This window comes from Colobus angolensis, unplaced genomic scaffold (assembly GCF_000951035.1).
Source record: "Colobus angolensis palliatus isolate OR3802 unplaced genomic scaffold, Cang.pa_1.0 Scaffold257, whole genome shotgun sequence".
Classification (NCBI taxonomy): Eukaryota; Metazoa; Chordata; class Mammalia; order Primates; family Cercopithecidae; genus Colobus; species Colobus angolensis.
This window is the reverse complement of record NW_012115788.1, coordinates 681,593-695,890: the sequence shown is the minus strand read 5'-3', so window position 1 is coordinate 695,890 and position 14,298 is coordinate 681,593. Positions and strand designations below refer to the sequence as shown.

The 14,298-nt window shown below is 40.3% G+C and overlaps 1 protein-coding gene across 3 annotated transcripts in view; it reads right to left on the bottom strand.

Moving 5' to 3' along the window:
- PRUNE2 (prune homolog 2 (Drosophila)) overlaps window positions 1–14,298 on the bottom strand; it is a 302,133-nt gene that overhangs the window by 210,808 nt on the left and 77,027 nt on the right. For all 3 annotated transcript variants that reach the window (XM_011947005.1, XM_011947007.1, XM_011947006.1), the window contains exons 5-6: window positions 9,782–9,934; window positions 6,795–6,889 (exon numbers count right to left, since the gene is read on the bottom strand). In XM_011947005.1, the coding sequence (XP_011802395.1) occupies window positions 6,795–6,889; window positions 9,782–9,934 (248 nt within the window). The remainder of the gene's footprint in view (window positions 1–6,794; window positions 6,890–9,781; window positions 9,935–14,298) is intronic.

Genomic DNA, 14,298 nt, shown 5'->3' with positions numbered 1-14,298 from the left:
AAAAGGTTAAATCACAGCAAGAAAAACCAGAACACCCACATACTTGAATTCTAGAGACAGTCTGAGAAAAAACAGATTTTTCCTTCCTACACGATCTGTCCTATCCAATCCTTCGTTCCATAATCCTTTTTCCTGTTACTTTTCTCTACTTGACTTATCTTGCCAAATCTTCTCTATATCAGGCACCAATAATTAGCTTCACTATGGGCACCTAGAACTTGGATGATGTTTATAGTTCAAAATTTTAAATGATTTTTTCAGGAAGCAAAGATGTGAAGACTAAGAGGAAGAAAGTTTGGTACAAAGAGTAGGGAAGGAAGAGTGCTAACCAAGGATTGCTTAAGAATGTCTAGGCTGTCTGACACCCTGAGTTTGAGGCAATGGCTGACAGCTGATGACTCACCTGTGAACCCATGAGTGGGCTCAAATTCTAATTAGTCTTGCATGCTGGCACCATGTCCAAAGCAGTATACACAGGGCTAGAACAGGACTGGCCTGGGATTTGGGTCCTGGCTCTGCAGATTAGAAAAATGATTTAACCTCTTTAGATTCCAATGTCCTTACCTCTAAGACAGAGATTATGGCAGACACTGGCTAATTATTTTCCAAATTGGTTCCTTTTCATGGGCACATCTATTTGATGACATTTTTCAGCCTCCCTCCAGTTAGATGTGATCATGTGACTAAGCCAATGAAATCTGAGCAGAAGTGATGAGTGTCACATCCAGAGCAGCATAAAAAACTCCACCCTTGGCCCTCCGAGCTCTTCTCCCTGTTGGCAGATAAACTGGAGATATTCTCCTGGGCATCCTTGGAAACCACCTGTTGAAGATGATCTCTGAATCACCCCTGGCCACCTGACTGGGAACACCAAATAGGATTGCTACATGAGTAAAAAAATAAACAATTTTTGGGTTGAGTCACTGAAACTTGCTTATCTGTTCCAGCTACTGGAGCTACCTTCACCAATACAGGGGTAATCATAGTACCTTTCACTGGAAGGTTTAAGTGTGATAATGCTTACTCAGTGGCCAGGTACACAGTAAGCACTCACCATCAATTGTCAACTCTTATTGTAGCAAGGAAGAGTTTACAGACCTGAACCCACAAAGAAATGGATGCACTCAGGATTTAGAACCTGGAGGAGATTTTTCACATATTTCTATTAGTTTGGCAAAATGGATTTGAAAAGTCATCTTTTCAAAATATTTCAATATGCGAATCATATGCTCACCAATATGCTAATCAATATGCTAATGATTTACTAGTGATTTGCTGACCAAAATCAAATCATTCAAATATTTTGAAAAGGTTAACTGGTTCGAGACCAGTTCAAAACTAACATACGCTCCCCTAAGAAAGGCTATGCACTCTTTCACAAAATGAGGGAGTTAAATACTCTATAGGTACTTTCATCTTGGCCTCCAAGAAACTCCAAGCTCAATGAGAAATCACATTGTGTGCCTAAAATTGGTAAACCAGATTTCAGACTGGTGTGCTGAGTCTCAAATCCTTGGTTACCGTGGGTCACTTATGCTTCACTGTGGCCTGAGTAAACGTTCCCTTTTGTCAGGGAGGAGTTTGGCAGTGATCTTGGGAATTCATTCTGGTCGTGCTCTGAATGCTAATGGAAAACGTTAGTATTTTCCCCTAGGCAGTGCTCCAAGGTGCAATATGGCTGGTAATCTCTGTGCAGGGCATTGTGAGTCAGCGGCCTCTGAGTCACTTTACCAGGATGCATCCCAGGCTTCAAACAGCAGAGAGGATGGTCATGAAGAGGTCTGAGGCCCAGAGCACAGCAGAACAGCCCAGAAACAAAGAGATAAAACAGCCCTGAACAATTCCCTCAGACTCCAGCTCTGAAGAAAGGAGATGAAAGTCCTCACCGTTCCTCATTTAAAGGAAATTGATATGAAATAAAAATGTGGGAGCAACAGATGAAATATGCTTACCAGGCAGCACGTTCATACAAGCAATCTGAAAATTTTAAGTTTTATTCTTTTAAGTTGTCTGAAAAATGACTACTTTTACAATAGTATACATTAGGGGTTGAATTTTGTCCCACAAAAACTTTTATGTTGAAGTCCCAACTCTCAGCACCTCAAAATGTGACCTTATTTGGAAATAGGGTGGTTGTAGACATAGTAAACTAAGATGAGGCCAGGCGTGGTGGCTCATGCCTGTAATCCCAGCACTTTGAGAGGCTGAGGCGGGTTGATCACTTGAGCTCAGGAGTTCAAGACCAGCCTTGGGCAACATGGCAAACCCCATCTTTACAAAAAATGCAAATATTAGCCATGTGGTGTGCACGCTTGTAGTCCCAGCTACTCATGAGGATGACGGGGGGAGGATCCCTCGAGCCCGGGAGGTGGAAGTTGCAGTGAGCCTTGATTATGCCACCGCACTACAGCCTGGGCAAGAGGGCAAGACCCTGTCTCAAAAAAATAAATAAATAAACTAAGATGAGATTATCAGATGGGTCCTAATCTATTATATATCCTTATGAAAAGGGGAAATTTGAACACAGAGACATGCATAGAGGGAAGGGAATGTGAAGATGAAGGCAGAGATCCAGGTGATGCTTCTCTGCACCAAGAACACCACACATTACCAGCAACCCATCAGAAGCTAGGGGACAGGCATGCAGCAGATTCTCTCCCATAGCTCTCGGAAGGAACTTATCCTACCAACACCTTGATCTTGGATTTCTAGCCTCTAGAGCTGTGAGACAATAAATTTCTATTGTTTAAGTCATCTAGTCTGTGGTTCTTTGTTATGCCAGCTCTAGCACACCAATATAGCACATACACAAGAATAAATCATACTGCAATTGATCATAATAAAGAGTGATCAAGTCAGTGCATGGCTATCGTCCTTCCTGAGTAAAGATGCTAATAATGACTAACAGTCTTCTGGGAGATGCTTAAAGAAGGTGCAATAACATTTGGTGTCAGCAAGGGAACCATTAATGTACTGCCGTGAGCAACCTTGCTTCAGTGGCACTTCATTAGAATGAAAAGATGTTTCTTCCCCTGAACATTTTAATATACTGCTTTAGTAGGGAGTAAACTAGACCCAAGAAGTATAATCATTACCAGTTCTGCTGGCAAGGGAATAAAGGCAATGTTTGCTCTTTGATATCCATAAATTCTCTTCTGATGATCAAATCAACAAGCAACAAAAAAGCTACAAATGATCAGATGTAACAATAATCAACAAAGTGGATTCCAATATGTCATGTGCATTTCCCCATAAGATGCATGCTACTTTCACACTTGGAATGGCTTGGACGCCATGGGAAATGAGACTGCAGTTATCTTATCCCACAGTTCCCTGTGTAAGAAGAGCTGCCCCTCTGGCCATGCCTCTGATAAGGCCATTTCTACCCACCATCCCTCAAAATCTCATCCATTCTGACTTCCTGTACTAAGCAAAGCATTGAAACTCTGTATTATTGTAATTAATTGCTTTTTATGTATTTCATTCAGTAATTTATATAACAATGAACATTTGTGAGATAACTACAATAAAAATGAGAAACAAGGGGTTTAGAAGCTTTCTTCTTATCAGAGTGCCAGAAAACCTATCTATTGAAGGCAGTGGTTTCTACCTCCCAAACTCAATGGTTCCCTCTGAAGATCATGCTGTGTAAGTTACAGAGAGATAAATCTTTCTAATTTTCTGAATATTTCCACTCAAGAAAATTAACTGGGTCATCAGCCGAATAAAGGCCATGACTTACACAACGGTAGAATTACAGCACTTCAAAGAACCATTGAAAATGCCAGGAATCTTCATTCCTATATCCCTGACATGCTGCAGAACCTACAGTTGATTTCTTTCAGTGACTACAGCTAACTACTTTGCAAAGCCTCTCACTCCATTTTTGGACAGCGGGATAAGCATACTTTCTATAAATACGTGGGCCATTTTTCATCTGTTTGATGTCATCCTTCAGCCATAGTTGTCTGGTAGAAACTGGTTGGGAGAGGAAAAAGCAAACTGCCTTGGATGCCTAGCTAAGTGGCTTTGCTTTCCTAGCTGATTTATGTAAATCCAAAAGGAAATAAAAATCAGATAGCAAAGGGATGAACTGCAAACACCAGCAAGTATTAACTAAATATTTGTATTTACTAAGTATCTACTATGTGCCCATCACTGTTACAGAAAATTGAAGAGGGAGAGAAGTCAAAGATACCATCAGTATCCTCAATTAATTTAAAATACTATCTGACCATGATTAAATATATTAAACAAATTCAAAAGCAACAGAAGATCTACTGGAAAGAGTGAAATCCTAAGTTGCTCACCTAGACTACATTTAGCAAGAGTTCAGAGTGTGGTAATAAAAAATAGTGAATTTGTAAGAGTTATCATGACGCACCTTGGTTGACCGTGCTTTGGAGGATGAGCAAGATTCGGAAAGTCATACGAACTAAGAAGGTTTCTTTGAGAATATACCTAGATTCAAAGAGCAATTATACAACTGTTCCAAAATCTACAAAATAAGATTGTGAAGATTCTGTCGATAATTTTTAAAGTGAGGTAAATGGGAATGAGAAAGGAATGATGAAATGTAATCAAATATGAGTATGGATTGGGAAAATACCGCTGCATCCAAGGACAATCTACAGAGAAAATTAAACTCACATTAACTCGGGAATTTTTCCAGCAGACAGATTGGATAACTGATTTGCATTTTTTCTTTCAAGGAAGATATAGGATGTTACTAAGGAGGTTTTTTTTTTTTTTCCCACTTCTCAGTCATCTTTAATATCTCCATTATGCAAAAGTGAAAAGTTCTCATTCAGCCAATGAGAGTTTAAACTGTGTACCCTTCTTTATTATATACAAATGTCCTTCTCCTCCAGGATCATATAACACTTCCAGAGACGTGCTTAACCACCTGATTAATTACTGGACCTCTGTAAATTACTTTCAAGATTAAGATGATTATTTTATCACTTATTCTACTTGATAGGCATTTACAGTTTAACACATCTGACAAAGCCATTTGCATATCCCTATAATATAAATGGAGGTACATTAAAGCTACAGTTAGTCTGTAATATTAATAGCCTTAAAATAATTTGCTAATTACAGACAGTTCCCAAAGCAATTACAAGACATTCTATGTTAATTTAGGAAGGAATTCCAAACAAGGCATTTAAAACCTAATAAGATGCCATTAAATGAAGGAAGACAGAGGAGAGGGGAAAAGAGAAAGAAAACCCTAAGGCTTGAACTAGTAGAAATGATTCTCAGAGCTACTGACCCTTGCAAGATCCATGTTTTCCTTGGGTTTTTAGGCACAAAGCAGAGTTCTAATTGATGCTGATTATATAGTTACTACATCACAAACTGAACGTATTTGTTGAATTGATTCACATCAATAACTAATCATATGAAGCATTTATCAACCTGAAAGTCCATAGAAACAGTTGAGTCAATTTATCAAGTGCATACCATGAGAACATGCTCTGTAAACTGTGAGGTGCCACCAAACGTCACAGTCTGCCTCCTAGTTGTCATACAGATTTATAAGCTGAATTACAATGCTTATAAACTGGAAATAAATTTGACAAAAAGATCACAGAAAAGAAAGCACCTGGCTTGCTCTTGGGTTTTCTGAGGATGTAGACACCAATATGAGTGCCTGCTATTCCAGAGAAATATACACATTGATATAGTCAACATCACCATGAGAAAAAGAAGAATAGGTCGGGTGCGGTGGCACACACCAGTAATCCCAGCACTTTGGGAGGTCAAGGCGGGTGGATCATTTGAGGTCAGGAGTTCAAGACCAGCCTGACCAACGTGGTGAAACCCTGTCTCTACTAAGATACAAAAATTAGCCAGGAGTGGTGGCGGGCACCTGTAATCCCAACTACCTGGGAGGCTGAGGCAGAATCACTTGAACCCAGGAGGCAGAGGTTGCAGTGAGCCGAGATGGTGCCACTGCACTCCAGCCTGGGTGACAGAGCAAGACTCCACCTCAAAAAAATAAAAAGAAAGAATAGTAACATACAATTCTACAAACCAAAAGACAAATTCCTATAGAGCATATTTTATCTCCATAAACTCTGCCTGAGAGCTAAATGCCCAACCAAACACAGATAACCTAATAAAGACAATACAACAGTAAAGAAATACGCAGACTTCTACAAATGCACAAATGTGCCTCTATAAAATATAGTTCCCATTAGTTAGGTTAATTAAGATTAACATATAAGTCATTGAAAACTCCCAAAGTAGACAAAAGATAATTCACCAAGGAAACACACAAAGACAAAAGTAGCATTCGCACTGAGCCATTCAGTTAACAGATTGGAAGGAGGTTCCTTGTTAATTAATACTTGAGTTGTCGCCATTGATTACCAAAATGGCATGCATCCAAATAGTTTTGAAGATCAAAAGACAATCTGTGTGTTTTTTTTTTAAAGAAAAGTTCTATGAACAATACAGGGTGGTACACAGAAAATATGGAAGTGAACCTAATCACACATATCATAATTTCTATTAAAAGGGTTAAATATACACCCACATCTGAGTGTTTGTGTTTTAGGCTTTGTTTTACTGAGATGAATGAAAAAGCATTCATCTTGAGAATTTTTCATTGACTTAGCATAGTGTTTTCACCCAAATAATAACCTGCCACTATATTCCAAGTCAAATGTATCACAAAGAAGCAAAGGACTACCATGGACTTATCCAATGGAGAGAGTTACATTCCAGTTGCTCAGACTGCAATTGTGGGAAATTGATCATTGCTAAACAAGCATTCCCACCCTTACCTCAAGGTTCATGCTCACAGTACTAATGGCCACTTTTATTTCTCCATCAGACAGTTCCTTTAGATCTTTCAACATTGTCTGTTCAATACTTAAACCTGTGGATGACAGGAAAAAAAAAAAACCACTATGTTATAATTGAGGGAATTTTTTGTGTGTGTAATATCAAGGGATTGTTTTAAGAATTTACTCTGTAAATTTCATTCTTTTCCCCTGAAATGTCACTTCTATCCACAATAAACACACACACACACACGCACACACTAAGGCAATAATCACATCACGTCTGCATCAGTTAGGATCCCAACAGGAAAAATGCACCTCTTTTGCTGCAAAAGAAGATGTGTTAATGGCAGGACACTTACAGAGATGTGGGCTGGATGAGAAAGTGAATAAAAGATGATGAGGCATCCAGAGGCTAGCAAAGGGACCCAGAAAGAAAACAGAGATCTGGAACTGGAAAAGACTGGCTGCGGAAACTTCCACCAAAACAGGAAGAAGGCAGGGAAGATCCACTACACTCTCATTCTTCTCCTTGTCCCCATCCCTACCTGTTCCTAACTCTTTCCATTGGTCAAACCCAACCAGAAGCCAGTGTTGTGGGAGTCCGTAAGATTAAATACTTAGGGGTCCCCCTGTGGAGCCCCAGAGCAGACAAAGGCAGGGAATGAACAGGTGGAGGTGGACAAATGAAGAAAAATTAGCATCACAATGCAAACTAGTTAAATAATACCAAACAAAGCCAAAACTGGCTTTCAGGCTGCATTTAGGTAAGCCCCCATGTTTTCTAGTATAATTTCATTCAAAATGCACTTTATAAATGTGACTCATAAGACTATCTTAATTAAGTTGCTTACCCTCGTAATAGGCTCTGACAATAGGAGTTATTAAATTCCCTAATTAATGGGAGTAATAATCCAGAATGGCTAAATTATCCAGAACTGCATAGTTGTAGTCAGTTGACCAATGGAACTCAATGAAATCTATCACAGTAAAGCAGCAAAGGATCTGGCTTGACATTTAATTCTCACGCTACATTATTACGTCTGATTAGGCCTACTCTCTTGGGAGGAAGATCTATAATAAAGCCTAGTAAAGCACTGCATCCTTCCCAGATGTATGTTAAAGCTTCAGAGACTACTGCTTACACTACCCACTTAGAACGCTCTGTCCATCACAGTAGCATAGGGGAACAGACAGTTACTACATATGTTTCTTTGACTCAAAGATTGAAAAGCCACAGTCTTTCACAAGGCAGCATAAAATGATTTATTGAAGACATTGTGACATTAAAAGTTTGGTGTCATTGTGAAAATGAATGACAAAACGCATTCTCTTGTGCAGCATACACACACGTACACGCACATCTATGCATAGGTAACAGAAGGTGCAATGGACACTGCGAAGGCCCCACCCCATTTCCTCAAACTTTCCCATCCCAGTGCACCCAGCATGATGCTCCACCACCAGCACCTGCCTCTCTGTTCCTGAGGGCTTTCCTTGGCCACTAGAGCCTATGCTGGAGAATTAAGGCCCTCTGGGATTGAGTAGCCCACACTCTTCCAGTGGTCTGCTGGTAAATGTTTAACAGCCAGTAACAAATCCTGATTTGTAGTGTTCGTCAATTTCAGGGATCTAAATACTCCTACCATGGCTGATCTCAAGCTACCAATCCAACATCACCCAACTCCCAAAATTCCTGGACATTTAACCATCAGCTCCTGGAGCCCAGATGAGCACACCACTGCATCCCTCAGGTGGGACAACCCTGAAGTACGAGTTTACCCTCTTTCTCGTGGTGTCTGGTGGGATTGAGCTCTGGTTTCCTATGGAGCCAACCTGCTTGCTGAAGCATTCCATTCCCCTATCAGTGTTCACTGGAACCACCTCCCACATAAACCACTTTGCCTCAGGTTCTGCCCCTCTTGCCCCTGGGGACGGGGTTCCTGAACTAAGAGAGAAAGTTATGTAATTTAGTGTTTACATCTTAAAGACATATAGGCTGGGTTTAGGACTGGCCTGGCCACCTGCCGGCTGCGTGTGTTTGGTGTTGGGAAAGCAATGAAGGCTTTCTGCACTTCAGTGTCCTCCCTCATCTGGAGCCTGGGACAACAAAGCACTGACTTTTGGGGTTGTAATGAGGATTCAGCAAGATCATCCTTACCAACCTACTCCATCAAAACCTGTATCAAGTAGGTATCCAGTGAATTATAGCCATTTATTATTGTAAAATAGTTGATCCAGGAAATTCACTGTCCTGACAAAGCCTAGACACTGACAACAGTTTCATCAACGTAGCCATCTTCTCGCTCGTTTCCTTCTCAAACTAATTGATTTATGAAATCTCATTGTGCTTGATATTGCTCCTTCCATCTTCTCAAAAATAGAATCCCGTCAGCACGAGGACTGCATGCAATGATGCACCTGAGATGTGCCCTAGACACGTGAATTAACCATACATCTAGGCATGAAGGCCTCAGAGTAGAGGCCACAGTACAAGCTGTCTGTTTCCAGGGAAGCCAACATTATGTGCCTGAAAACCTTCCACCAGCACAAGCAATAGGAAGAAAGTGAAACACATTCAAATGTACCTTCTCAGTCAGGCATGGTGGCTCACACCTGTAATCTCAGCACTTTGGGAGGCCGAGGCAGGTGGATGACTTGAGGTCAGGAGTTCGAGACCAGCCTGGCCAACATGGTCAAACCCTGCCTCTAGTAAAAATGCCAAAAATTAGCTGACTGTGGTGGCGCATGCCTATAATCCCTACTTGGGAGACTGCTTGGGAGACTGAGGCATGAGAATTGTTTGAACCCGGGAGGTGGAGGTTACAGTGAGCCAAGATCATGCTACTGCACTCCAGCCTGGGGGATACAGCGAGACTCTGTATAACAAACAAAGAAACAAATATACTGTCTCAGGCCTGCTAACACTCCACGCCACAAACCATCCCTACTCGTGAGGGACGAGAGAGCTGGGAACAGTCACTCACCCTGAGCACTGAACTGGGTCTCCTGTAGGATGCTGATGATGTCCTCTCTTGGAGGCAAGTTAGGAAATTTTTCTTCCAGGACAGAAAGAATTTCCTCCTGCTTCTCTGAGATCTTCTCTGATTCCATGGTCATCCACTTGAAAAGAATGCTACCTGAAAGGTATGAATAAAAATGCTCTTAAAGCTTTCCAGTCAAGCCAGAACAGGGGCCAGCAAAATCAGTGTTTCCTGGCCTCTCAATCTAAGCTTTCCATTCCTGTCTCTCACCTGGACCAGGGTCCTCCACATGTAACATTCAAGAGCCAATTTTTAGAAAACAATTGAACCATCACCCAGCTTCATTATTCTCCAAGTGCTGTTCTCTACAACTTAACTCACCCTAGCATACTCTATGGTACAGAATTCATAGATAAAGGAAAAAAATGTGCAGCTTCCCCCAACCCCACACAAACACACAAAAAGATACACATTGGTCTTAAGTGATTTCAAAAAGGAAGTTAGTGGTAAACTATTTAAAAGTCTAATCAGCCTTATTTCCTTTAAGGGACCACAGAGAATGCTGTTTCCACTCATTATATTATTAATTTTACATACAAACTTCTTCCTTTTCACACTAAATGAATGTATCATCCCACTGTCACTAGCTGAGGAATCTGATAAGGTGGTTAACCTGTCCATTTCTGATCTCCCAAGCATCACACACAGTTATAAAGTCATTTACGATTATCTAATTAAAAGGACTCACATGCTGGGTCTAAATCACAGGTTTAAATTACAAAGTAATTTTCCAGTGTGAAGGACCTTGCACAAACTCCTGTGACTTCTGTAGATAATCTCATCTTGAAAGGGAGGAGTTAGCACCCCATATGTACTCTTACTCTTTCCCGCATTCCAAGCCCAGATTAACACAGAACCGCCATGGGAGAGAGAAGTTTCGCTTAATGATGAATGATTAAACTCTCTAAAAATCTCCAAATCTCTTGACTAATCAAGGTACTACCATCTCTGTTTCAGTGTAGCCTTAATACCAGTCATCAGGGAGGGAAAATGGAAAATAAATAAAAGAGGAAAGAAGGTAAAAGGAGAAATAAAGTATCCAGTGAGGGAAAACTCAGGCCCCCAAACACAGGGCCTGAGACCTGCAGAACCTAGAGATGAGGTCTGTGTTTACCATCAAACATGCTGGAAAGTCCCAAGCAAATCATCTGGCCTCTATTTCCAGTTCCCCATTTTTAAAACAGGAATAATACTGCTTTCCCAGCTCATAGTGTTATACTAAGCATCAATGAATGTAAATATCATAAAGAAAAGTAAATATTGCTAAATATATTTAAAGCATGTCTTCCATTCATTCCCTGACAAACAATTACTGAGTGCCTTTTATGGGCCAGGCACTGTGCTGGATGCTAACAATTCAAGATTAGACTAGAGATAACCTTGCCTCTTGAAGCTCACAGGAGATTAAAGGTTACAAATAAGTAAGCACAGACATTTTCAATAGCAAAGAATAAGAAATATTATGGGTGAAATACATAGTACTCTGAATCTAGGCCAGAATTTAGGGTTCAGAGGAGTCTTCCTAGACACAGTTAACCTGAGCTGAGTTTGAAGGATATCTAGGGACTCCAGGCAAAGGCAAGAGGGAGGTCATGATCCAGAAAGAGTCTGTGCAAAGGCACTGAGGTGGGAGGGAATTGGGCCAGTTCAAGGAATAGAAAGCAATTAATTACAGGTAGATAGTATGATTTTAGCAAGGGAAACGTTGAAAAATCAGGTTGGAGAGAGAGAAGAGGCCAGACAAACTTAAAGGCCGCTTGTAAGGCCCTTCAATGTAAGGACCATTTTTATATTTTATATTTTAAGAGGGATGAGGAATCTTTAAAGAGTTTTAAGTAGGGAAAGTAACATGCCCACATTTGTGTTTTATAAGAATCAATCTGGCTATCACATAGAGAAAAATTTTGATAAGGAATATGGGGAGGATCAGTAAGGAGGCTGTTTTGGGTAAGAACAAAGGAAAGAACAGTCAGCACACAGAACTAAACAGATTCCACTTCAACAGTCATTTGATGGTGGAGGGCAGCCAGCTGGATTTGGTGTATACCCTGTGGTCTGTCAATCTCTGACATAAAACTCACACTATAAAGATTATTTTTCCGGCTGGGCACAGTGGCTCATGCCTGTAATCCCAGCACTTTGGGAGGCTTAGGTGGGTGGATCATCTGAGGTCAGGAGTTTAAGACCAGCCTGGCCAACATGGCGAAACCCCATCGCTACTAAAAATACAAAAAATTAGCTGGGCATGGTGGCGGGCGCCTGTAATCCCAGCTACTCGGGAGGCTGAGGCAGGAGAATTGCTTGAATCCGGGAGGCGGAGGTTGCAGTGAGCTGAGATCGCGCCACTTCACTCCAGCCTGGGAGAGAGAATGAGACTCTGTCTCAAAAAATGAAAATAAAAAATAAAAATAAAAATAAAAATAAAAATAAATAAGGCAATGGTAAAAACGAATTTCAGAAACGATCTTCATCGGCCTCTCACTCTCACTCTGATAGACTGCTTGTACTAAGAACAAGGATAAAAGCTAGATCAAGTTTTTAAAAATCTGTGAAAGTATCACAGAGTTACCCAAGTAACTGTCTTGGAAACTCAGGTCCTGGAGAGAGGGTAAGTACAGAGAAGTGAGCCCAACATTTGGTGTTGCTTTTCCTCTTGGGGTATTTGCTAATTCATAAGTGATAAAATAAACCACTGGGCTGAAAAAGTTTGCAAATGTAACAGAAGTTTAGCAGCCTACGGAGACAAAAACTAAAGTTTAGGGTCCTCTGCAGAAAAGGAGTCTTAGCTAAGTAACCCGGTTTTCAGGCGGGACCCCTAGAGAGCAAGGGTTGGAAAGCTACAGTCTGGAGATAAAATCTGGCTAATTGCCTATTTCTATAAATAAAGTTTTATTGGAACACAGCCACGTTCATTAATTTGCTTATTGTTTATAGATGCTTTTGTACTATATTGACGGAGTTGAGTAGTTTCAACAGAGACTGTAGGCCCATAAAGCCTAAAATATTTACTATCTGGACCTACACCAACCCCTGCCCAGGGAGAAGGGTGAAGCAAAAATTGGTCAGTCTTCCTGAGGACCAAAATCCTGATTTGAATTGGCTTAAGCAGAGAATAGTTTTTTTATCTGCTACTCTTCTAACCATCTTTGGGGTGCAAAAGTAAAACTTCTCAAGAGCAAAAGAATTTTGTCATCTCTAGTCTCATCATCTGTACACTTTTCATATACACTATTCGGCCATCCATAACAAACTGCCAATCATAAAGGAAATAGAAGAAATGACTGGAAACTCTAGAAGAATAAACTCATGAGGAAAAGAATAGAAACAGAATCAGAGGGGATTTTAAAAATAGCTGAAGAATTACAATAGAGAATTAGAATCTGTAAGTAAAATAATCAAATGAAATTTTAAAACTGTCAATTTAATAACTTAATTGAGAACTCAAATGTGTTTACAGCAGATTAGATACATGGGGGAAAAGATTAGTGAATTAGAAAATAGGTCAAAAGAAAATAACCATACTGAAGCATGGAGAGCAAAAGTGATGAAAAATACAGAGATGAGCTTAAAAGAGATGGAGAAATGGAGCAAAGTCTAACAGATAGGCAGTAGTTCCCCCTTGGAGAGGAGAGAATGAAACTGAAGCAATATTTGAAAAGGCAATTGGTATACTAATGTTTCAAAATTAATGAAAGACATTACTCAAATATTAAAGAAAAGCTATGGGTTGGGTGCGGTGGCTCACACCTGTAATCCCAGAACTTTGGAGGCCGAGGTGGGTGGATCATTTCACGTCAGGAGTTTGAGACCAGCCTGGCCAACATGGTGAAACTCTGTCTCTACTAAAAACACAACAACTAGCCAGGCATGATGGTGGGTACCTGCAATCCCAGCTACTCTGGAGGCTGACAACAATGACTTGAACCTGGGAGGCAGAAGTTGCAGTAAGCTGAGATTGTGCCACTGCACTCCAGCCTGAGCAATACAGCGAGACTCAGTTTCAAAAAAAAAAAAAACAGAAAAAGAAAAAGAAAAACTATGAGCCCAAATCAGGATAAAGACAAAGACAAACACCTCTAGGTGCCTGATAGTAAAACTGCTAAAAAAAAAAATTACAGAGAGGAAAAAAAAAAAAGAAAAATTAAACCAATCAGAGAAAAAAGGGCATTAAAAGTATGACTGACTTCTCAATTAAAATGATGAAAGTCTAAAAACAATGGAATTCTATCTTCAAAGGGCTAATATAAAATAATTGTCCATCTAGAATTCCATACTGAGTGAAAACAATTTTTTTTTTTTTTTTTTTTGAGACAGAGTCTTGCTCTGTCACCCAGGCTGCAGCGCAGTGGTGTGAGGCAGAGGTTGCAGTGAGCCAAGATCGCGCCATTGCAACTCCAGCCTAGGTAACAGAACCAGACTCCGTCAAAAAAAAAAAAAAAAAAAGCGAAAATTAGCCAGCC